General features: G+C 44.9%; 1 protein-coding gene and 1 non-coding gene across 2 annotated transcripts in view; both read left to right on the top strand.

The window, feature by feature from the left end:
• Positions 1–21,494, top strand: part of LOC126998091 (cadherin-99C-like) — a 78,139-nt gene extending 56,645 nt beyond the window's left edge. The window contains exons 5-31 of the mRNA XM_050859472.1: positions 1,379–1,501; positions 2,523–2,580; positions 3,010–3,179; positions 5,780–6,018; positions 6,558–6,687; positions 7,009–7,209; positions 7,790–7,927; positions 8,556–8,708; positions 9,074–9,238; positions 9,567–9,719; positions 10,018–10,158; positions 10,650–10,805; positions 11,273–11,401; positions 11,867–12,067; positions 12,824–12,976; positions 13,479–13,640; positions 14,085–14,201; positions 14,565–14,814; positions 15,317–15,465; positions 15,865–16,005; positions 16,335–16,562; positions 16,935–17,043; positions 17,534–17,684; positions 18,355–18,463; positions 18,631–18,767; positions 19,270–19,496; positions 19,951–21,494. Coding sequence (XP_050715429.1) covers positions 1,379–1,501; positions 2,523–2,580; positions 3,010–3,179; positions 5,780–6,018; positions 6,558–6,687; positions 7,009–7,209; positions 7,790–7,927; positions 8,556–8,708; positions 9,074–9,238; positions 9,567–9,719; positions 10,018–10,158; positions 10,650–10,805; positions 11,273–11,401; positions 11,867–12,067; positions 12,824–12,976; positions 13,479–13,640; positions 14,085–14,201; positions 14,565–14,814; positions 15,317–15,465; positions 15,865–16,005; positions 16,335–16,562; positions 16,935–17,043; positions 17,534–17,684; positions 18,355–18,463; positions 18,631–18,767; positions 19,270–19,496; positions 19,951–20,270 — 4,410 coding nt within the window. The 3' untranslated portion in view covers positions 20,271–21,494. The remainder of the gene's footprint in view (positions 1–1,378; positions 1,502–2,522; positions 2,581–3,009; positions 3,180–5,779; positions 6,019–6,557; positions 6,688–7,008; positions 7,210–7,789; positions 7,928–8,555; positions 8,709–9,073; positions 9,239–9,566; positions 9,720–10,017; positions 10,159–10,649; positions 10,806–11,272; positions 11,402–11,866; positions 12,068–12,823; positions 12,977–13,478; positions 13,641–14,084; positions 14,202–14,564; positions 14,815–15,316; positions 15,466–15,864; positions 16,006–16,334; positions 16,563–16,934; positions 17,044–17,533; positions 17,685–18,354; positions 18,464–18,630; positions 18,768–19,269; positions 19,497–19,950) is intronic.
• Trnal-aag (transfer RNA leucine (anticodon AAG)) lies at positions 16,137–16,218 on the top strand. Its single transcript has one exon. It is a non-coding gene; the product is annotated as a tRNA-Leu (tRNA).
• Positions 21,495–25,339: the final 3,845 nt, after the last annotated feature.

Raw genomic sequence — 25,339 nt, 5'->3', positions numbered from 1 at the left:
GAAGTTGAGGGAAGTTTAGGTGGTACGATTCACGCCACTTAGAAGGAATGATTGGAAGTTAAGGAGTCGAACTTAGTGGAGGATTTAGAGTGATGTGTTTGTGTCAGGAAAAGAAAAAGGGAAGAGGGAGAAAGAGAGAAGAACATGCCGAAACTTAAGAGAAAGAGGGAGGATGATAATAGCAGAGTAAGGAAGAAAAAGGAGAAAGAAAAATACGAAGCTAGAATGAGTAGGAGAAAAGGAGGAAGAACACAGCTAAGAAAATAAGTGAAGAAGTAAGAACAGAGATTAAGCTAGGAGGAGGAGGGAGGAACGAAGAAATAGAGAGGCATAGATGAAAATGAAGAAAGGAGGAAGAACAAAGATGGAGTTAGGGAAAAGAGTGAAGAAGGAAGAACAGATCAAGCTAGGAGGAAAAGGGAAGTAGGAAGTAGAGAGGGAAAGATGGAAAAGAAGAAAGGAGAAAGACCAAAGACACAGAGTGAGGAAAAAGAGGAAAGAAGGAAGAACAGAGAGTAAGCTATAGGAGGAAGAGGGAGGAAGGAGGAAGTAGAGAGTGGAAATGGAAAGGAGGGAAGAAGGAAGAAAAAAAGACAAAAAAAAATGTAAAGAGGAAGAACAGATTAAGCTAGGGGGAAAAGGGAGAAAGGAGGAAGTAGAGAGGCAAAAATGAAAAGGAGAGAAGGAGTAAGAAAATAGACAGTTAGGAAAAAAAAAAAAAGGAAGAACAGATTAAGCTAGGCGGAAAAGGGAGAAAGGAGGAAGTAGAGAGGCAAAAATGAAAAGGAGAGAAGGAGTAAGAAAAAAGACAGTTAGGAAAAAAGAAAAAAAAGGAAGAACAGATTAAGCTAGGCGGAAAAGGGAGAGAGGAAGGAGGAAGCGGAAGGTGGAAGGAAGGACCCCGAATTCCACCTTCTGACCGTGTGTCGCGTCCCTAATGAGCGTGGAACAGTTAAGGGCAAAGAGGCCTAACCAGACGTAATCATTATCTGGCTTCGCGGCGTTCCACAGGTGAAAATTGCCAGGTATAGAACGGGTATATCTCGGAGACTAAGGATTAATTACGAGTTCAAATACCCGTAACTTCACCAATACCCCTTTCAGTCAAGTGGCGAGGTATACTTAAGTGCAAATATATACCCTTCATTAGACTTAGTTGACACATAAGTCCACTACCACTACCACTACCACCATCATCACTACTTTCATCACCATCACAACCACCTCTACCATCACCACCACTGCTACTACCACCAACACTAAAGGGGGAGAAGGAGAGGAAGTGGATGGGAGTGGAATATGTGGAAGGGTGAGGAAGAGGAGGAAGTGGACTGCAATGTGTTCCGCCACTAATTAAACGTGTCTCGTGTCTCCCCAGGTGTCATGCAAGGCGCGCACAGGTGGACAGGTGAGCTCCGTACCTGTGATCGTGAGGGTGACGGACATTAACGACAACCCACCTGTCTTCTCCGGGCTCCCGTACTCCGTCACTGTGCCCGAGGTGAGTGTTACGCCGGAGGAGGAAGAGAAGGAGGAGGAAGAAAAGTAGTAGTAGTAGGAGGAGGAGGAAGAAGAAGAGGTGTTTTGTACGAGGCTTTCCATAACAGCTTTGCCACACTGAATCATCTTGCAGTTCAACCCGGAAGCAGAAAAAGAAACCGGAAAAGGAGGAGAGAATAGAGAAAGAAGAGGAGGAGGAGGAGGAGGAGGGAAACGAAGAAGAGCAGGAAAAGAAAGAAAAAGAGGGAAAAGAACAATTGAAGGGGGATGAGGAGGGAGAAGAGGAAGAAGAAGAGCAGGAAGAGGAAGAAGAAGAGCAGGAAGAGAAAGAAAAAGAGGGGAAAGAACAACTGAAGGAGGATGAGGAGGGAGAAGAGGAAGAAGAAGAGCAGGAAGAGAAAGAAAAAGCGGGAAAAGAAGAATTGAAGAGGGAGGAGGAGGAGGGAAAAGAGGAAGAAGAAGCGCAGGAAGAAAAAGAGAGAAAAGAAGAACTGAAGGAGGAGGAGGGAGAAGAGGAGGAAGAAGCGCAGGAAGAGGAGGAAAAAAAGAGGGAAAAGAAAACTGAGGAAGCGGAATCAAATAAGCATAAGAAGATGACGTGGAGAAAGTCGAGAAAGAGAAAGACGTGAAAGTTGATTAATTAATGAAGTGGTGAACGTAGAACCAGATAAAAAAAAACCAGATAAAAAAATAATAGAGAAGCAAAACATATGATCAGTAAACGTCAAAGATATTAGAAGAAAGTCGAATTTAAGATTGAAGGCATAAGTTGAAAGTATAAATAAGGCATAAGGTGAAAATGAGATTGGAGGTGTAATTTGAAGGTATAAATGAGATGTAAGTTGAAAATAAGACTGAGAGTATTTGTAAGGTATAAATTAAAAATATGATTGAAGGTTTAAGTTAATGCACAGTGAAAGAGAGGTAAAGGTGGAAGAAGAAGAGAAGGAGGAGGAGGAGGAGGAGGAGCCACTAATATAAGCCTCGTCTAATGCCTTGTTTGTGTGTTTGTTTGTTTTCAGTCGACTCCGCTTGGCACCACGATCTTCCAGAAGGTGCACGCCAATGACCTCGACTCGGGTAAGACAGCCATTAATTTTCCTCGTATTCATCTAATATTATTTATTTATCTAATGTTGTTTTGGTGTTCTCTTTTTTATCACACGCTCTTTCAGATGATTTTTATTTTTCATTCTGTTAGACCTTTCCTTTCTATGTTTGTCTCTCTTTCTCTGTCTATTTGTCTATCTTTTCGTGATCTTCTTAATCTACAAATATTACACGCTCATTTTTTACTATCTTATTTTTCCACGTGGTTATCCCTTTATTTTTTCCTTCCTCTCTTTATCAGTATATTTCTCGTTTTCTCTCGTCTCGTTCTTTCTCTCTCCACAAACCTACTTCCTGTCTATATGCATTTCCATCTATCCATAAATCTTGCTTGCAGAGACTTCCCCCTTCCCCCTCCCCTCCACAAAGCCGATACACTCAAACACGTAACCCCCACAGGTGCGAACGGGCAGGTGTACTACAGCGTCATACCAGGCGACGGGCGGGGGAACGGCACGGACGGGTACGGCATCTTCAGCATCACGCTCCCCCACCAGGGCCTCGTCTCCATCAACCGATCGCTGGACTTCGAGAGATCGTCCACCTACCTCGTCACCATCCTGGCCGCGGTGAGTGTGTGTGTGTGTGTGTGTGTGACGGTGAGGGAGGAGGCGCGGTGCAGGTATTCTTAGGCCGCGAAAATGTTGGACTTGTGTAGAAAAAGGAAGTGAATGTGGCGCGCCCTCTGCATGTTGCGTGTTATTAGAAGTTGGAAGAATGCAAGAATGTTTAACTTGTGTTTATAGGGAAGTGAAGGTAATGAGCTTTAGTTGGGTTGATGTTAAGTATTATAAAAAGGTGAGTGTTCATATACCCGAGTAAATTAAATGGAACGAATGAGAGCAAAAGAAAAGAATGGAAAGACTATTCAAATTATCCGTATCCATAAATATACTGTCTTTCTATACGTATTTCTATCTAACTTTCTTGCGCCTCATACTCTTGATCATTACAGTGAACCATCAGTGCATATCGTCCCTTTGCCAATGTGTATCGTTTTAAGACATTTGAATACACTAATACACTCTCCACCCGATTAGCGGGCTTTGTTTCCACACATTTTTCTGTTGCCTTTGAGTTGCTTCCTTTCCTGTAAAAAAGAATAAATAAATAACAACGAAAGCAAAGACAGTATTCACAGAGCTATACTGAGTACTCAGATATTTCCTTTCTCTCACCATAACTTACTTGAACAACACACTGAGCCACCCAGCCGTGTCCTCCCTTCAGTCTGTACGTCTCATTGTGTTCACAGTTCACACACACGAGCGCTCCCGCCACGCAGGTTCCCACATTCAACACTCGGATTATGATTCCTTCCTAAATCATAATCATCATCCAGCGCTGCACTTTCCATTGTCTCGTGAATTGCCTGTCCGACTTTCTAATGCAGTACTTTGCCGCGTTGATTAACCCATTCATCAGGGGACAATTAGCTGGATTTCTCTCTGTTTTCCGGCGGGGGGAGGCGGGGGTGAGTTTTACCGACCATACATAAAAAAGAATTACTAAAACATATACTTTTTTTCGACTCTCTTTTCTTCTACTGTTTTCTCTTCTGTTTTCACTTCTGTTTTCTAGATATTTCGCACAAAATTATATGGAGAAAAAGAGCAGAAACGAGTTTACTTTTTAATGAATCACCCTTTGACCTATTTTTATTTACATAGACAAAATTGGAAAGTGCAAATATGTACCCTTCATGAGACTTTAATACAAGTGAAGTTTTGCGTAGTACCATCATTTATCAACAACACCACCACCACCACCACCTCCTCAAAAGACAAAGAGGGACGAAACGGAGTCTACAGGCAAGGGAACATCATTTAACATGGACCTCTACTTTCCTCGTCTTACTGACACATAATTTTTCAACACATCAGTCAAGACAAAGAGTGACGAAACGGAGTCTACAGGCAAGGGAACATCAATTAACTTCGACTTTAACTTTCCTCGTCTTACCGACACATCATTTTTCCCCACATCGGTCAAGACAAAGAGTGACGAAACGGAGTCTACAGGCAAGGGAACATCAATTAACTTCGACTTTAACTTTCCTCGTCTTACCGACACATCATTTTTCCCCACATCGGTCAAGACAAAGAGTGACGAAACGGAGTCGACAGGCAAGGGAACATCAATTAACATGGACCTCAACTTTCCTCGTCTTACTGACACATCATTTTTCAACACATCAGTCAAGACAAAGAGTGACGAAACGGAGTCGACAGGCAAGGGAACATCAATTAATGACTTTAACTTTCCTCGTCTTACTGACACATCATTTTTCAACACATCAGTCAAGACAAAGAGTGACGAAACGGAGTCGACAGGCAAGGGAACATCAATTAACATGGACCTCAACTTTCCTCGTCTTTTCTTTTTACAACAAAGGAGACAGCTCAAGGGCACAAAAAAAGGAAACAATAATAAAAAAAAAGCCCGCTACTCGCTGCTCCTAAAAAGAATCCAGAAGGTGGCCGAAGGAGGGGTCAACACCGACACATCATTTTTTTTCCACATCAGTCAACATACTCACAGACGGCGGCGGAATTCAGCACCGTGGCAACGAGCATCACTAACCATCTGACATTTAACTTAACTGCACTTTCACTTTTCCTCGTTTTCACCATTACATAATTATCTTCTTCACACAAGTCTACAAAATTCCCAACAGGTCCGATACTAATAATAACCCAACAATTCCCCTTCAGCATTTTTCTCTTTTCCTATCATTGTCTCATTTAACATTTTTCTTCACCTTTTCCCCGTCCCATCCAACATTTTCTTTACCTCTCCTCGTCTCATGTAACATTTTCCTTACCCTTCCTTGTCCTATCTAACATTTCTCTTGCCTTTCCTTGTCTTATCTAACATTTTCCTTTGCTTTGTCCTTTTTCCTGTCTCATTTAACACATTTCTTTAGGTGTCCCCGTCGCATCTAACATTTTTCTTACTTATCCCCTTTCCCCCGTCTTATTTAACACATTTGAATAGCTATCTCCGTCTCATTTAACCTTTTTTTCCTTCCCTTTCCACCTTTCCCCCGTCTCATTCAACACCTTTCTTCACCTATCCCGTCCCATTTAACCTTTTTTCCTTACCTTTCCACCTTTCCCCGTCTCACTCAACACCTTTTCTTTATCCTATCCCCTTCTCATCCCCACAGGACCGCGCACAGACCCCCGGGGCACGCCTCAGCACCACCACGACGCTGACGGTGGTGGTGGAGGACAGCGATGACCAGGATCCCGTCTTCGAGTACGCCTCGTGTCCGCGCGTCGGGAAGATCTGCGCCAACCCCGAGTACTCCGCCTCCGTCACGTCGGGGAAGGTGTCCGGAGTGCTAAGTGTCAAGCCAGAGAGGATATTTGCCAAGGATCTGGACGCTATTGGCACCCCCGTCAGGTAAGGTTAGGTTAGGTTAGGTTAGGTTGGGTTAGGTTAGGTTAGGTCTTTCGACGGTAGGGTTTGCTATAGATGGGAACTATTTTTTACGGGGGTCGTTCTTACTTCTATGTGTCTTGATTGTTGCTTGTTTCTTCATTATTGTTCCTTTTTTTTTTATTCCTTCATTCTCCTTTTTTTTGTGTGTCCTTCCAACTCGGTCACTTGCATTCCTGTTCTCCACTCTATTGTTCTTTCTTCCCTCAAGCTCCTCCTCCTTCTCCTCCCTGCCGTCCTTTTGTTTCGTTTTCTTCCTTTTCCAGTTTTGATTCCCTCCCCAAATCCACCTTTCTCCTCTATATGCATGTCTATTTTGTGGTCTCTGTATTTTTCCCATTATTTTACCCTCCTATTCGTCTGCCTCTCCTCGCTTCCTCTTTCTCCTCTTTTTCCATCTACAACTATTTCATCTCTCTCCTCTTCTTCTGTCTATTACTACTTCATCAACTTTCTTCTCTTCTATAACTTTTTTTCACATCCTCCCTCCTTCCCTCCTTCAGGTACTCGTTCCTGTCTGGCCGCCCCGGGACCTACGATCGCTACTTCGCCATCAACCCTCAGAGCGGCTCCCTCACGCAGACCGACGCCGTGGACCGGGCCGTCACCAGGCAGTTCGAGATCGTTGTAAAGGTGAGTTCGAGAGTTCGTAACCAGAAAGTTCGCAACCAGAGAGTGATAATTAAGTGGTTGTCAGTAACTCCCTATTCCGTTTGTCTTCTCTTGTAGCAAAGATTCTTCTATAACGTATCTCATATTCGCAAACTAAACCAGCCGTGAACTTATAATTATGGTTGGTGTTGACAGCCCCTTCCTCTCTGTTCTAATGTTGTTTTCTCTGTTTCATGGAGGCGAGGAAACAGAGTTAGGGCAAGAAGTTAACTAATAATGTCTGTTTTGATATAGTTACTCCTTTGCTAACTGTCTCAATCTTGTTCTCTCTCTCACGCGAAGGCGGAGGAGGAGAGCGAGTCCAAGAGGTTCGCCACGGCAAAGCTGGTGATCAAGGTGGCGGGAGTGGACGCCTCGCCGCCCATGGTCACCGCCTCCTCCTACACCGGCAGCGTGGACGAGAACTCCCCGCCGGGCACGCCTGTCACGGACGACTACCCGAAGCCTAGGCCCATCGTGCTCTCCGTCACCGACCCCGACCTGGTGTGTTGTAATTGTTGTTGTTATTGTTGTTGTTGTTGTTGTTGTCTGAGTTAGTATTTTGTATTGTGTAAAGTATTGTGTGGATGTTTTTTTGTGTTTGTTCAGTTTTATTCGTTGTGAGAATGTTTATGTAATTGTTTTTGTGTTCCTTGAGATGTTGCGCAGATGTTCTAGAGTTTGTTTTTGTCTTGCTCGAGTGTAATTTGGATGCTTTTTACTTTTTACACTTTTAACCCAATTCTAGTGTCTACAAATTTCAGGTAAAGTAGAAAAATGGAAGATAATATCGAAAACAAATACAGACATTACATTTTTCTCCTCTTAACCTACTTTTTACTCTTTTTAACCCAACTCTGGTATTTACAAATTTCAAGTAAGGTGAGAAGGGGGGCAAACATAACGAAAACAAGTACGAATATCCCTTTCTACATGCTGTTGTACTTTTTTTTTTATCTATATCGCCGTCAAAGATGTTCTATAGTATTTTTTTCTGTAATGTCTCACTGATTTTTCTGACCAACCAAACCGTTTACCTGTCCCTTTGCATACTTACCTTCCCCTCCCTCCCATCCTCTCTCAGACCGCCGAGGATGACCCGCCCACCTACACCTGGGAGCTCACCACCACCGCCTTCCGCGTCGACGCCCAAGGGCAGCTCGTGGTGGCCGAAGACAAGCTGGACCGCGACCAACCCAACTCCGGCGTCTACACATTCCAGGTAAAGTGATAACGATAATAAACATAACGAGAACAGCTACGAAGGTTACATTTTAGGCGTTTAAACCCACGTCTTACATAATCCAACTCAGGTAAAGTGAAAAAAATGCAAATGTAACGAAAATATGTACAAACGTCACATTTTTACGCAGTTTAACCAACTTTTTACTCTTTTAACCCAATTCTAGTGTCTACAAATTTCAGGTAAAGTAGAAAACACGCAAGAAAATATCGAAAACAAGTACAGACATTACATTTTTCGCCTCTTAACCCACTTTTTACTCTTTTTAACCCAACTTTGGTATTTACAAAGTTCAAGGAAAGTGAAAAGTGGGGCAAAAATAACGAAAACAAGTACGAACATCACCTTTTACACGTCTTACCGTAGTATTAGTAGTGGAGAAGAATGGTTTTGTTAATCTTCTTGTTTTCTTGTTTTTTTTCCTCTTTCATCCTCCTCTGCCTCCAATTTGTCCTTCCTCCTATTTGTCATACATCATCTGTCCTCTTTATCCCTTCTTTTTCCTTTAATCTTCTGCCTTCTTTATCCTCTTCATTATAACCTTTCATTATCCACGCGCAGCTGTACCGTATGCCTCCAACTTTACCTTTACCTTTATCCTCTGCAGGTGGTGGCGCGGGAGGCAGGTGAGGGGGGCGTGGCGGCAGCTCCCATCACCATCACTGTGTTACTGAACGACGTGAACGACAACCCGCCGAGGCTTCCCGTGTACCCGCCCGTGTCCATCCAGGCGGGGGCGGCGCGGAGGGTGATTGCGACGGTGAGTGGTAGTGGTAGTAGTGGTGGTAGTAGTAGTAGTAGTAGTAGTAGTAGTAGTAGTGGAGAAGAATGGTATTGTTAATCTTCTTGTTTTCTTGTTTTTTTTTCCTATTTCATCCTCCAATTCCTCCTATTTGCCATACATTATCTGTCCTCTTTATCCCTTATCTTTCCTTCTATCTTCTTCCTTCTTTCTCCTCTTCTTTCATATCCATCTTTCCCTAATCTTTCCACTTTTCCCTTCTCACATCAACACCCTTCTTCGCCTCCTCCTCTACTTTTACTCCATATCCTCCTCTCCCTACTCCATCCTGTCATCACCATCCTCCTTTCTCATCACTACTTCACCGTGTTCTTCCTCCCCAGATCTCCGCCAAGGACATCGACGCCGGTGCCTACGCGGAGGTGGAGTACAGCATCTACCACGTGTCCAACAACGGGCGGGACAAGTTCTCCATTAACGCCACTTCCGGGGAGCTGGCGGTGGTGGGGCAGGTGGAGGCCGGCGAACAGTACTCCCTCACGCTGCGGGTACGTGTGTGTTGTTACCTGTGTCTTCTTACCTGATCCTACCTGTGCGTGTGGTTGTTATATTACTTGTTTGCTTTACCTGTTTGTTTTGACCCATTTTTTTGTATCTGTGTGCCTCAGAGCTATTACCTTCTTGTTTATATAATGCTTTAAATAATTGTCTACCTCATTCTTTACTATAAACTTTTGATATGGCTGAGTCAGATACGCAAATTCCCTTCGTTGAAAACCTTTTGGCATACATGATGTTAAGTATAGGCTGTAAGTAGAGTAGTTTTTTTTGTGTGTAAATTTGTGTAAACTGATTGATTTTCCTGCGGTTTTCCAGGCGACGGACCGCGGGGGGCTGCACGGCCAGAGCATCCTGGACGTGATGGTGAACAGGGGACCGAACACGGGCGGGCCGGTCTTCACGCGGCCCCGCTACTCCACCACCATCACCGAGGGCGCCGAGCCGAACTCCGCCCTGCTCACCCTCAACGTAAGGACACAGACACCTCACTTCACCTAATGATTTTGTCTTAGTAAATGATGGGAGATGCTGAGAAGGGGGCATTATAGGGGAAGGGACTAGTATAAAAGAGACAGGGATCAGAAAAAGAGTAAACTAGATGAGGAACAATAAAAAGATAAGGGAAGAAAGAAAACTTGAAAGAAAAAATTCATTGTGTATTAGTGATTAAATCTTTGTATATACTTAATCTTCTGGCTTTACTGGAATAAGAAGGAAGGAGAGTGAGATAGTTTGTGTATCATCAACATGGAACACTTTATTTCAGGCTCTGGATCCGGAGGGCGACCCTGCTATCTACTCCCTCGTGGCCGGCAACGACCTCGGTCACTTCGAGATCGGGGAGAGTTCAGGGACGCTGAGGATCGCCAACCATCTCGACAGGGAGAGTCTGGATCTCTACACTCTGGTGGGTGGTGCTGAAGAGGCTGGAGGGGCTGGGGTCAGGAGGTGATGAGAAGGGAGTATTAAGGGGGAGGGTCTGGAAAATAAAAGACGGATTAGAAAAGGGAAAACTGGATGAGGTAAAAAAAATGAAAAGGGAGAAAAAATAAAACTTGAAAGAGGCAAAAAAGGTCGCAAAGGGGGAGGGACTGGAAAATAAAAGGCAGGGATTAGAAAAGGGAAAACTGGATGAGGTAAAAAAATGAAAAGTGAAGAAAAATAAGACTCGAAAGATGCAAAAAGGTCGTAGAGGGGAAGGGAGTGGATAAGAAAGGAAATGAGGGCCCAGAAAAGGTGAAGAATTAAGGGGCAAAGAAAAAGAGATTGAAAGAGAAAAGACCACTGAGGTTAATGATCTACTTAGGATTAAACAGAAGAGAAAACATAATTCTCGCGTGTCCTATTTTTCATTCCAATTTAAAGCTACATGATTTTTCGTATGCTATTTTTCCGCAGACTGTGAAAGCTGAGGATCCTGACGGCCTCTCCAACAGCGCCACCGTCACCATCACCGTCGCGGACATCAACGACAAGAATCCAGAGTTCGTGGGTCTTCCGTACTCCTTCAGGGTCAACGAGGGGCTCAAGGACGCCGTGGTGGGCTCCGTCAAGGTCAGGTCACGTTAGGTCACTCAAGGTTTAGTTTCAGTGGTTTGGCTTTATTGAAATATGAGTCGTTGAAGTGTTGTTTGTTGTTTGGTGTGAAGTTTCTATTGTGTATTAATGTTTCAAGTCATCATGGCACACTAGGTCACTTAAAATTTAGATTACATTAGATAATTGTCTTTTTCAACCTGTTTTCTTCTTTCCTCTTCCCCTTTTTCCCTTCTCTCACTTATTCTCCTCTCTCACTCCCTCACTCCTTTCCTATCCCCATTTTTTCTTACTCCCTTTCTTTCTTCTTTTCCTTTCATCCTTCCCTCCTTCCCTCATTCACTCCCTCACCCCCTCTCCATATTCATCCCTTCCATCCTACCATCTTTCCTGTAAAATGAGTCGGAGTGAGTGTTCCTGCGTTCTGCTAGGGCGTCACTGTCGTCTCTAACTATTCCGTGTTCTTGTGTTCCCTTGGTGCACAGGCTGAGGATGAGGACACTGGCGTCTACGGGGAGGTGTCTTACTCCGTGCCCGAGGAGTCGCTCTTTGCCATCAACAGCGACACGGGAGAGATCATGACCAAGAAGGCGCTGGACTACGAGAAACAGCAGGTGTGTGGCTCCCGGGGGCACTGGGTGACTGTTTTGGGGTAAGAGGTGAATGGGACTAGATGGGAAAAGTAGGATAACATTTTCAGGCCTCTTTGATCCTTAGTTTTCATCCCTAATTGACAATTGTAATAGCTTTAGAGGGTATGTATAGTTCATTTTTGTGTATTTCTATTTCTTCGTTGGGTAGAATGAATACATATAAGCCTTCGCATTTCATTAATCTGCTCAAGGATAAATAAAAACCTACTGTGTTCTTCCCTTTAATTAGCAACTCACAGCCTCCTCCCTAAATTCACAGGTAGGCCCAAGGAGTCAAGAGATAAGATATACACTAGAATTATTGGTGCGCCAGTAAACAAAACTTGACAACCTTCCTCCTTCCGCCCCCCCCTTCAGGTAGATAGATAGATAAATAGATAGATAGATAGAAACTTGACAACCTTCCTCCGTCCGCCCCCCATTCAGGTACATCTCCTGGTGGTGACGGCGCAGGACGGGGCGGCGGACCCTCGCCTCTCCACGGCCACAGTGACGGTGCTGGTGAGCGACATGGGCGACGAGCTGCCGGTGTTCACCCAGCGCGTGTACGAGGCCAGCGTGCCCGAGAACCAGGCCAACGCGCTGCTCACCGTCGTCAACGCCACAGACCCCGACTCCGTTCCTGCCGTGAGTGTGCCTTGCTGTTCTTTTGTTGTTGTTGTTGTTGTATTTTTTTTTTTACAACAAAGGAGACAGCTCAAGGGCACAAAAAAAGGAAACAATAATAAAAAAAAAGCCCGCTACTCACTGCTCCTAAAAAAAAAAAAATCAAAAGAGGTGGCCGAAAGAGAGGTCAATTTCGGGAGGAGAGGTGTCCTGTATACTAAATAAGTCTTCCTGTCATTGGCTGGGATGATGGGAAATACGTAAAAAGATCACACCCAACGAAATAATCATTAAAGGAGCGTATACTTACGAATAAAAACACTCGGAGATATTCCTATTTAGCAACGGCGATTAGAAACGCTTGAAAAATAACAAAAACGAACCACGAGACCGAAAAGTTGGGGACAGTTTGGTAAAAGATTTATTTGACCTTTTATATTCCAGTACAACATATCCTCCATCACTTTGTTTTTTCACCATCGGATTTCGGTGATGTAATTTTTCTTTTCACTACACAGTGTTATATTTTCTCTCAGATTACATATACGTGACATTAACTTCTCCTTCAGATTTGCGTAAAACATTCATATAGTCTTTTCTCCCTCAAGTGACGTTTAACATTCCATCTCTCCTCTTTTCACGACACACCTCTTCGTCTCTCTCTCTTCACCACACTCTTATTCGTCTCCCTTCTCACTACACACCTCTTCGTCCCTCTCTCTTCACCACACTCTTATTCGTCTCCCTTCTCACTACACACTTATTCGTCTCCCTCAGATTACCTACGTGATGGTGAACGGCGATCCCAAGCTGTTCACGGTGGAACCCAAGAGCGGGAGGATCACCACCGTGCGAGGCCTGGACTACGAGGCGGCCCCGAGGCACACGCTGGTGGTGGGCACGCTGGAGAACACAGAAGGAGCCCCGGAGGTAGGTGTTTGGGGGGGAGGAAGTGTGTGTGTGTGTGTGTGTGTGTGTGTGTGTGTGTGTGTGTGTGTGTGTGTGTGTGTGTGTGTGTGTGTGTGTGTGTGCTGGTGGTGGACGCAAAGAAAAACACCCGAGGAGATAGATGGATAGATATATAGGCCTATCGAAAACTTATCATATATTCTTAATCATTTTCTGTTTTCTTATGCAATGAACTCAAAATATCCTTACCTTTTCTCCTTTCTTTCTTATCTCTTTCAATCTGTCCTATCTTCCTTCCACCTCTCTTTTTTCTACTCTCTCCTTCCCCTCTTTCCTTCGCTTATTTCCTCTCTCACTCCCTCGCTCACATCCACTCCCCATTCTTCCTTACTTCCTTTCTTTCCCCTTTCTTCCTCCCTATCTTCCCCATTCATTCCCTCCCTTTACTTCCTCACTCCATTCCTTTCCCTTTTCTTTCCCATTCTGCACTTTTTTCCCATCCTCCCATTCTTCCTTTCACCAGTCCACATGCTCCGTGCTGGTGACTGTCCTGGACGAGAACGACAACCCACCAGTGTTCAGCGTGCCCCTCCCTCCCCTCACCCTGGCCGAAGACGCCATCCCCGGCACCCTCGTCGCCACAGTCCTCGCCACTGATGCCGACGGGACGAGACCAAACAGCGAGGTAAGGAGAGGGAACGGGAAGACAGCTAGGTGGGGATGAGAAGTGCAGGAAGACATTAAGGAAGGGATGGAACAGTATAGCACAATGGGAAGACGAATAGCTAGTGACAAGGCAGGGAAAGGAAGAGGGAGAAGGGCGTGAAAGGCAGCAGAATTGAAAAGGAGAAAAGATTATTAGAAAGAACAGTAAGATGGGAGATTATTAAAACAAAGAAGACAATAACAAGTAAAATAAAAAGCGAAAAAAATCGATAAAAGTGAGACAGGACAGAAATGGAAGGGTCCAAATCATAGAGAAAAAAAGCAAAACAAAACAAAAAATGGGATACAAAAAAGGAAATAAATGGAAAGGTCACATGAAAAGGAAACCCGTGAGATACAGTAAGGCGTTACAAGAGCAAATTTTCAGCCCTTTTCTTTACCTCCCTCTTCGCCGCGTCCACAGGTGACCTACGAGCTGGTTGGCTACGGGAAGGCGCCTGACTACTTCGCCATCGACGGTGAGTCCGGAGCCATCACGGTCAAGGTCGATCTCCAGGCTGAGAAAGAGTCTGACTTCGAGGTGAGTAAGCGAGTGAGGGAGTGAGGAAGAGGAGTGGATGGATTATTTTTGTTAGTGAGGGAGTGAGCAAGTGTGTGAGGGAGGAAGGGAGTGATGGAAGGATTGATTTTGTTAGTAAGAAATGGAGAGAAAGGGAGTGGGCGTTTGTGTGAGTGAGAGAGAGAGAGAGAGAGAGAGAGAGAGAGAGAGAGTAAAACTAAACAGACGCAGAAACCAAAACCAATACCAGTCTCGCTTCATAGCTAATACAGAACCTCACCAACCCCATCACCCCCCATCCCCTCCCCATCACCCCCATCACCCCCCATCCCCTCCCCATCACCCCCCATCCCCTCCCCATCACCTCCCCATCTCCTCCCGCAGCTCCAAGTGGTGGCGAGTGACGGCGGGGATCCTCAGCTCACCACCACCTCCACCGCCTCCATCTCCGTGTCCAGGATGGGGGAGGAGCCGCCGCCCCCCGAGGTCTGGGCCACCTTCACCGACTCCCAGTTCTCCGCCGAGGTGCCTGAAGATGCTCCCACAGATACCCTCGTGAAGAAGCTGACGGTGCTGAATAGACCCGAGTCCTCCGCCAAACTGCGCTGCGCCATCACGGAAGGGAACGAGGAAGGTCAGTGGATGGTTTTGTTTGTTTGTTTGTTATTATGTTTGTCTTTCTTTCTTTATTCTCTATTTTCTTTCTTTCTTTCTTTCTCTGTCTTATCTTATTTTAATTGTGGGTGGGGGGGGGGCAATGTTAGATCTGGTCGGTTAATTCATGAAGACGTGTGTTAAATTTCTCTTTCTTTTGTTTTTATTAGTGTGCAACATAGATTCCATTTCTTTAAGGTATCGGCTGTACCTTTTAAGCCATCTATGTGCCTTGTCCTTTGGAATAGTCTACAAAACGATATATCAGAACTCAACCATCAGATTTTCGACAATCACTTGTTATAAAAAGGAACCATAAAACGATCGAGAAGTGGGGTCAAGACAACTGCGGACCTGAATTTGACTTTTTTAGAGGCTCTGTTTTCTTTGTAGTACCATCAAGTTGTTGTTTATAGTTTGTTTAGCCCTTGGTCCTCCTCCTTCACCGTAATAATATGCTCACTTGTAATCACGCTGGACAGGTAAGTTCGCGATGGAGGTGACGGCGGAGCGACACTGCGGGCTGGTGGTGGCCGACGCTCTGGACTTCGAGACGCGGCAGGACTACACCCTCACGCTGGTGCTGGAGGCTCCCGAGGCCCCGCCAGGCACCGAGAACAGGAAGGCGCAGGTAACAGACGCACCTGAGGGAAGCGAGGGTGTTGGGAGGACGTGTTGTGTTGTATTTATGTTTTTTTTTTTTTTTGTATCTATAACTACTTTTAAAGAGTTTTCAGTGTTGTCTTTAATTTCTTGGGACACGTATGGCTCCCTAGATTACTTACAGATTGTCAGTTTTAGATTGATTTCATACATATATTCACCATCTAAACTCAGTCTTTCAAGAGGGATTATCAAGAAAGTTTTGGACCTACACTGATTCTTGTTTTAGTCTTTTTACTCTGTTGGATCAGCATGTGTTTCTTTTTTTTTTTCTCCTTTTTACAACATAACCCTTCGTTTATCCCTATCATAAAACCAAGTCAAGCAGTATCTGGTGTTGACGGCGCGTTGTTTCTTCCTCCCGAAGGTGAACGTGAGTGTCACCGACGGGAACGACAACGTGCCTGAGTTCATCTTTCCGGCGCCCTACCAGAGCCGGGCACACAACAAGTACTTCGCCCACGTCACCGAGGACACCAGGATCTCCACGTCCGTCCTGCAGGTGGCGGTGAGTACAGTCGCCGCGTGAATCAATGGACACCACTAGCGTTAGAATAAGAAACGGAATTCCTGTGACGCCAAACAGCTTGTAGCGGTGAGACGTAAGATAATTACCGAGATTTGAGTGACTTCTTTTCAGGTAGCGTGGCCGAGCGGTCTAAGGCGCTGGTTTAAGGCACCAGTCTCTTCGGAGGCGTGGGTTCGAATCCCACCGCTGCCAGAATGTTTTGTTATGCGCGCTGCCCAAGTAAAAATAGGTGGTGGGTGTTGTGCCAAGCCTCACACCAACTACACCAGCACCTGACCCTCTCATACTCATCCTTCCCTCCTTGCCAGGCTTCGGACAAGGACACAGGGGACTTCGGCCGTGTCGAGTACCATCTGGTGCCGGAGAGCAACAGAGGCGGGTACTTCAGCGTGGGGCAGGAGACCGGGCTGCTAAGGACGGAGCGTGAGATGTCCTCGGTGCCCCGCGAGCTGCTGCCCTTCAACCTCACGCTCAGGGCCGTGGACAACCCGAGTCAGCGCGGCGGCCCCTCCCACATCACCTCCGTCCCCGTGATTGTGAGTGTGATAAGGAGATAAGGGGAGGGGAGTGTTCAGAGAGAGAGAGAGAGAGAGAGAGTTTGCGTGTGTGGTACGAGTTTTTTTTCTTTTTAATATTCTTACTGTTGTTAGCAAGTATATATAGAATAGGATGGGCAGAATGAGTGGTAGAAAGGAAGGTACGGAAATTGAATAAAAAGGAGCAGAAGTGTCACCCTGTAAAAAGATTGTGAGGTCATCTTCAAAATGAGATGAAAGAGGAGAATTTCATTAATAAGTGGTATAGATAAAGATGAGGAGTAGGAGGAAGAGCATGAGCAAGAAGGAAACAGGTCAAGGAAGATGAATGAATAAATCAGTGACGTCTGTGTGTGTTTGTTTGTGCTTCAGGTGAACTTGGTGGAGGACGACAACCGCCTCGTGCTGGTCGTGGACGCCTCGCCAGACGAACTCAAGAACAACCGGGACGAACTCGCCGCCATACTTCAGGACCACTCCCGTAAGTAGCCCTGCCCCTCGCCCTCTCCAACACTCTCTTTCCCTCACTCTTCCCTGTTACTCACTCTTCCCTTGCCACTCGCCCCCTCCAACACCTTTCCTCTCCCTCACTCTTCCCTGTTACTCACTCTTCCCTTGCCACTCGCCTTCTGCAACACCTTTCCTCTCCCTCACTTCCCCTCGTTACTCACTCAGTCACTCCCCACTCACCCTCGTCCTCGCCAACACCACTCCACTCGTCCTTGTTACTCACTCACGCCTTGCCACTCGCCCGTACCAACACCTCTCCATATCTCTCCCTCACTCACTCCTCGCCACACTCTCTCCCCATCACCACACCACTCCTCTCCTTCACTTGTCCCTCTCACTCACTCCTGCCCATCACTCGCCCTCCCTCCTTTCTATACCACTCCTAATCTCAAACCCTCCATACCTCTCATCCCATAACCCCTCCCCACTGTGTATATCAACCTCTCCCTCCCTCCCTCCAGAGCACATCATCGGCATTGAGAGGATGGAGTCGCGTCGCTTCATGGGCAACACGAGCGTAGAGAGCGACAGCAACGCCACTGATGTCTGGTTCCACGTGGTTGACGAGGAGAGCGGCAGACTCTTCCCGCGAGACAGCCCGGAGATCGAAAAGTAAGTGACGGACTGACTCTTGAAACAGCTCTTTTTTTCTTCTTTCTCCCTCTGAGCCATCTACTGCACGGGCCCCTTATCCTTCCTTCTTACCTGCCCTTCCTTCCTTCCTGAGCTTTTCTTTCCTCACTGATTCTAATCCTCGTTATCTTCTTTCTGTTAATATTTTCCCTCATTATTTTCTTCTTCTGATGAGGTCTTTGTTTTTCTTCCTCTCCTGAATATCTTCTTTTCTCTCCTTGTCCGTAAATCTGCTATAATATTCACCCCCTTCCTCTTTTTTTCTTTATCCGTTGTCGTACCTCTTCTTAATTTTCTTTAATCTTTTTTTCTCTCTCCCTGTCTGTAAATCTTCTAATCTTTCGCCTCACTTTATTTTCTTAACCTTTTGTCGTACTCATGGTCGTACTTCTTCCTAATCTTCTTTATCTTTCTTCTTTTCTCTCCCTCTGTAAATCTATTAATCATTCCATTCCTTATTTTCTTTCCCTGATGAGGTCTTCGTTTCTCTCTTCTAATCTTTCACCTCACTTTATTTTCTTAATCTTTTGTTGTACTTCTTCCTAATCTTCTTTATCTTTCTTCTTTTCTCTCCTTCTGTAAATATATTAATCATTCCATTCCTTATTTTCTTTCCCTGATGAGGTCTTCGTGTCTCTCCCTCGCGCAGACTGACGATGGAGAAGAACGAGAGACAAGCGCTTCTCTTCCACGTGACGGCGGCGCTGGAGGGGATGAGAGCCACAGAAATCCGCTCCCCGATCTTGCCTCCCGCCCCGGTACGTATGAGGAGGAGGGACAAAGTGAGAAAGAGCAAGAAGATGAATAAATCAGTATCAAAGTTCACGTGTTCATCGGTTTAAGGAAGTCCCGAATAAATGAAAATATGTAACAAGCGTTCTACATAATGTTACTTACGGGTTCTTTTTGCTTTGCTCTTCTTCAGGTGGCCGAGACTCCACCGCCCCCAATTCGTCAGGCGGTGGCTCTTGAAGGGTTCCAGGTGGCGCTGATCGTGCTGGCTGGCATCATCGTGCTCATGGGCCTCGTCGGGATCTGTTACATCTGTGTGCAGTGGAAGAGGTGTGTGTGTGTGTGTGTGTGCCAACATTGCCAGATTATCTTACTCAGCCTCTTATATTTACCGACTTCCGACCCAAAAATTGTCTCGTGGACCCCAATAAAGAGATTCACTTAAAATTATCGTTAAAATAGTTAATTCCTGATGTTTCTTGGCAATAGTTATGCTCTGAGTACGACAATCTGGCAACGGTAGTGTGTGTGTGTGTGTGTGTGTGTGTGTGTGTGTGTGTGTGTGTGAGATAAAGATAGATAGATAGATAGACAGGCAGATAGATAGATAAGTAAGCAGATAAAGATAGAGTACTAGGCGAAGGATATAGCAAAATAGGAGAAACGAAGCAGTCGAATAAGGCTAAAGAGGGAGAATAAAAAAAGAGAAGAAACAGAAAATGAACAAAAAGTTATAAAAAAAATGTAATATTGTAAAATCGCAAAAAAAAAGGAACACATGCAGGTGCCTAAGAAGTGCTAAACAATTGACCTCTCCCTCATTCTTGCACAGGTACGTGAGGCACCGTGACGAGAGCAACAAGGCGATGGTGGTGGTGGCGCCGCCCTACGAGAGGGTGAGCGGCTCCGTCATCGAGTCCACCGCCAAGGAGTATGAGGTCCAGGTGTTGCATATGAGTGTGCCTCTGGACGACGACTCGGTGCAAGAGCTGACCTTCGACTCGCGACCGTCACATCACTTCTCCATGGACAACGTCTCCTACATCACCAAGCAGCAGTGTGAGTGGTGCCTCTGTGTGTGTAGGTGTGGGCGTGGGTGGGTGATGAAATGGTACGTAAATGGGCGTAGCGGTAAACGAAGCTGGTTGAAACTAAAGAGTATGAAATGATGTTGTATGTATTTGTTTACTTAATTTTTCATGTTTTTTCTCGTCTAAAATACTTGGTAAAGATTGATTTTATCGACACACACACACACACACACACACACACACACACACACACACACACACACATTTCATCGCTATTTTCACACTTTCCTACGGTGTTCCAAGAGGTCTGAAGGTTACTAAAAGACATATATGATAAATTAAGAGTTCTTCGTAAGGTAGAAAGCGAGATATTGGCGCGTTAATATAACCAATCTTAACCAAATCAATATTAGGTTTGTGTTATATATACAATTGTTGCACGACGATTGTTACTAAATGTTGCTGTTTGTTATGTGTTGCAGTGAGTGAGGACGGCAGCAGCAGGAGTAGTGACGGTGGCGGACACGTCTTAGAGGACCATCACCTGTCTCACGAGGACTGGGACACGCCGCCAGGCCAGCGCCATCACCTCGGCACCCATCAGCACCTCCCGCACATATCAGCTATGGCGGCCTCCACCCCGGCAGGCAGGAACCCCGCTTACGAGCACTTCGATGACCACGAGGATGAGGTGGAGGATGGGGACGGTCCTCTTAGTGTGAGTGCGACCAATGAGAATGTTATGTTTGGACGAAGAGGATTAACGGAGCCGTCCCCGGTCCAAACCACGACTGAGCTTTGAATGGCCTCCCCTTTGGTTTTCTAGAGCGCAAAACTTACCCTCGAGGTGCTTAACGAACCTTTTTAGTTAAGTCTCCAGGATTTTGAGTCCGTCCCATGCTAAAGAGACCCGTTGGCGATAAGATGCATCAAAATGAGCTTGCAGACAACTTAGCTGCATTGTGGGTGTCTAATTACGGAGTCTCTGACCGTCACACTAAACCTTAAGTATAGTATTACAATGAGGTAATAAATTTTTACCTGGTGGTGTGTATGTCCAGGTGAGGGACATAACAGCCTGTCTACTATCTATCTGTCCGCTACAGATGAAGAGTCGTCAGTTCAGTCAAGAAATATCCTACCCCTCTCCCCTCTGCCTCCACTGCACCTCCTTGAATGAATGGACTTGCCTCCTCATGTGGGGGAGATGAATTCCTTACTGGCGGGTTTCATTGAAAATATGCATTCTTCTGTGTGTGTGTGTGTGTGTGTGTGTGTGTGACCTTTCGTTTCCTGGGTGATGGTCTGCTACGGAAGGACAACTCTAGAAACAACGCAGCCCAGTGCTTGATACCAGACCCGGCCGAACCCTCAATTTGGGAACATGGAGGCCACAGCAGCGGTCTGAGGAAAGTCCATCAAGCACCACCAAGGCTCCCGGTGCTTACTCATGTGCTCAAATGCTCCATAAATGTGATGAAATGTGAAGTAAGACAATGAGACGCCAATGGTGTGTGTTTGTGCTTTGTTTTTGTAAATGTTTCATGTAAAAAAAGGAAGAAAATGGAATTCAAATGTGTTTCTGTGTGAAAAATGAAGGCCAAACTTTTTTTCTTCTTAATCTTATGTTTTTTTCTTCATCCCGTAGCGAAAGTATATACCAGTGCTTTTATTTGTTTGTGTGTGTGTGTGTGTGTGTGTGTGTGTGTGTGTGTGTGTTATATAATTATTTTGTAGTCATATTTTTATCAATTAATCCTCATTTACTGATAGAGCTGTTAATACGTATAAGACTGTAAAAAGCATTGATTTATATTTAACATTTGATTATAATTTAGTGTAGTGTTGTGTTACGTGTATGTGTGTGTGTGTGTGTACATAAAATTAATCAGTGTTGTATTTGTATTATTGTATTAATTTTGCATAATAATGTACATAATCCTACCAAGTGCCGATTCTCCTTACTCCCTGCAACCTCTTCCGTGAGTGTATTATTATGGTTGTACAGAGAATAAAGGCGAACACTCCCTCAAATTTCTTTATTAGTGCAGGTGAGCTGAGACTGGAGAGACGATGTAGCTGATCAGGATGAGTTTTGACACACGGGTGAAGATGGAAAACTTAAGGTAAGATGAGATACGTAGGAAAATGGTGCTTCAAAATTGTTCCGGGCATTAAATCTTGTTCTTTAGTATTTCTTGTGGTTGAGAGTCTTCATTTACCAGCAACAAGGTGTGACACGCAGGAAAAGGTGTAAAATTAAAGGTAGGGTGAATGACGCAGCAAAATGGTGCTTCAAAAATGTTCAGAGATTTGTTCTTGACTACAGCGTGGAATTAGGACTCATGATTTATCACTGTCTGTGTATCCGTGAAAATAAACAAAGTAGTCAGTTCGACATTCACAAAACGACTCATATTGAACAAGTAATATCAAATTCAATTGTCACTAAGGTCAGTATACTCAGACGCTTCCTTCTCTCACATCAACTATTTTCAAAGACCCAAAAGGAGATCAATATGGTTCTCATGAGTGTTTTTTTAGGTTCATGGTACAGAATAATGGTCAAACTACCACCAGGGTCATTAAACTACCTCTGGAAATGCCCAAAACTAATACAAAACAGTGTCAAATATGTGCTTGGGCGCCGAAATGTTTAATTAAGAATATGGCCATTAGTTCCTGCCAACACACTGGGTCAGACACGCCCTCTCACGGTGGCTTCACAACTCCATCAGAACAAGGGGCTTTGGCTTGGCAGGGTCAGAGAACTCGGTGCTGAAGACGAAGTGATGAAGGTAGGTAACACGTGCGCAGTCGGAGGATGGCAGGGAGTGGACTGAGAAGCGAGTGGCTGATTTGGGTATGTGAGGAAAGATAGTTATGTTGAAGTTGTCTGTGATGGACGTGAGGCAACTGAGCCCACAAGCAACTGTACGAACTTACCTGTGGCCGCAGTAGGTATGTATAAGGTGAAAAAGCTTGTCTAAATGTTTCAGTGTATTTTTTCTCCACGTCATTTAGCTACAAGGCTGAAGTGATTAATTTCCCTTAGAGTGATTTGGAAGACAGTTTATTTATTGGCTTCATCCTGAGCATATTTAATAGGGAAGTAATTTATTATTGTACAAATGTGATGAAAATAGTTTAGTTCCCTAAAAGTTTGATCAAAATAAAGAGTTACTTCACTAATAAAAGATGTTAAAGAGAAATACGAAACAATTACCATTTACTAGGTTAGTTGAACACTCTTTTTCATACACGTGCTAACTAAACCCTCACCTAACTATATATATCAGGTGAAGATTTTATAATATTTTAGATTGAATATAATCGTTAGGTCAAACAAACGCCAATAAACTGACCAAACAATTTTTTTTACACAATATGAAAATAATCTTCCCTTTCTCTTCTCAGCCTGTGGTGTGTGTGTGTGTGTGTGTGTGTGTGTGTTCCAGTCAGTCAAGAATCCACCTTTTACTTTGAGCAACTTATCTATACAGACAAACATATGACTTCCCAGCCTCCCGTGGCGGCGACCGACTTGTAGGGAGGATGGATTTGCCGTAGTGTGTGTGTGTGTGTGTGTGAGAGAGAGAGAGAGAGAGAGAGAGAGAGAGAGAGAGAGAGAGAGAGAGAGAGAGAGAGAGAGAGAGACGATCACCTCCACACCACCATCACATCCACCCACCACAACGACTTTCTCCTCTTACACGCGTGGTTACACGACGTAAAAAGACGACAGACAGCATAGATTTCTCCGTCTGTTGTATTTTTAGCTTCAGCGGAAGTATAACTGTTCCTTTCTCATCGGCACGGCATGCACGGTGTTCATAATTTGTTTGATTTGAGCTTTATTTGCCTTCAGCGAGGGAGGGGGCTTATGTGACAGGAAGAAAAGGTACCAGAATTAGATAAAAACAGACAGGATCATATCACTCTCTCCCCTCAAAAGTTGTATATAATGAAACCTCAATGGCAACACACCCTGGAATGTCCGGCCCACACACACACACACACACACACAGGTAGCTCAAAGGATGCTGTAACAGTTACCTCCTCAGCCTCACTCATTCCCAAGCGGCTCTGTCTTAGCAAACGCTCAGGAAATAGCATTATACCAACATGGAGTGTGGTGGGTGGCATGGAATGGCTGGCGGGTGGCTTTCCTTTCCCTTCCCTTTCCGGCACGCGTCTGGGGTGGCGGGAGACTGGAAAAGGGTGGGAAGGGGTGGCAGGGGGCTGAGGCTGGGGTTGGGCGGTCAGTAGGGTCAGCTAGTGAAGTGGTGGCGGGGATAAGCATGGGATAAGCCTCCTAATGCCCTTTCCCCTTTGCCATTCACTCGGTGTTGGCTTGTGAACCGTTATAATGTTACCCTTGTCAAGGTTATAGGCGTCACGACGTACAACTTTCTATCTGCGAGGCCGTTCTAGTGATTTTATACGAAGCGCAGATCGATGAGGCATATGTTCCAGCCTTACACAAAGACGAGAATGAGTGTAAACCGTCGATGAGAGTAAAAATGTTATGGTGGGTCTCAGTTGAAGGGAGAGCATTACATGGAGCTTCAAATATGCGTGGGATGGCCCGCCCTTGGCCTTTGAGTTCCTACGTGTTAGCTGACTAGCCCTCTAAAGCTGCCTATATAGCCAATGCGTTGCTTAAAGAGTGCGCCGGACACGTGGGGAACGTTTGGCATGGGTGTGAGGTGGAGAATACCAAAGTAACCCTTTCAGTCATTCAGCACAGCAACAGTTACAGAACTACCGATGACATAATTCAAAGGAAGCTGTGTGTAAAGTATTCGCCCCCTGAAACCTTCGTGGGTAAAGATCAGGCATATAGTATAGTGATCTCCCTTTTATTTAGAGTTGTCATGGAGTGTCATAAAGTGGTGAAAAGCTGCAGGTGGAGAGTAAAACTAGCGGGTCACTGTTGTGTATGGTGTTCCGGCGAGCATCCCGCCGCCCCGCCGCCTTGGGGGCCGAGAGCGTCGCAGCCTCCTGATAAAACGATCTGTCTGGATTATTTGTTCTTTTCTCCTTAAATAATGATGTAATTGCAATCTTGCACTAAAGATAGATAGGCACATGAGCAATAAAGGTAATGCCAGGTTAGGTTCAGCTTAAGACCATGCCAAGCCCCTACTGCGCCCACCATTACCCACGCACCACCCACCAAGTCTATTCCATTATCTTGATTTTACGTAGAATATTTAAGTAATTCAAGTGGTGTATCTTAATCACCCAAACTTAAACCGAGGGGACTAATTAGTCAGCTCATTACTGTAGTTTCTTTTTCTCCATTTTCATTTCACGTAGACTCGGCGCTTAATATTTTTATGGGTGTGCATTCTACCTATCAAAGTATTAATGCAATTGACTTGGATGATAAGAGTGTGTTTAATAAATAAATTCAGGCGGCCCTACATAGACATATACCATCAAATATATCTCTTACCATAGAAATAAAAAGAAAATACACTGCGTGCATGAGGGGTGGGGGTGAAAAGAGGGGAAATAAATGAAAGTGAAGACACAAATAAATAGAGATAAATAAAGGAAATAAGAAAAGGTGAAGATAATAAATAAAGGCCTAAAGCAGGCATATAACTAATTAAAGGATCGAGGTCAAGATAAGCCAAGAAATCCTGCTGGAGGTGGAGGAGAAGGAGACAAATAAATAAAAGGTGAATGGAGGGGAAAAAGAGGTAAAATAATAGCGGTAAATAAGGTAAACAGCTAAAGGTAAACCAAGAAAATTAATGGAGCTGGAGGTGGAGACAAATAAATAATAGCGGTAAATAAGGTAGTAAGCCAAAAAATCCAGCTGGAGGTGGAGGTGAAGGAAACAAATGGATAAAAAGTGAA

This window comes from Eriocheir sinensis, chromosome 13, assembly GCF_024679095.1.
Source record: "Eriocheir sinensis breed Jianghai 21 chromosome 13, ASM2467909v1, whole genome shotgun sequence".
Taxonomy (NCBI): domain Eukaryota; kingdom Metazoa; phylum Arthropoda; class Malacostraca; order Decapoda; family Varunidae; genus Eriocheir; species Eriocheir sinensis.
The sequence above is the reverse complement of the archived record's forward strand: the minus strand, read 5'-3'. Positions and strand labels throughout refer to the sequence as shown.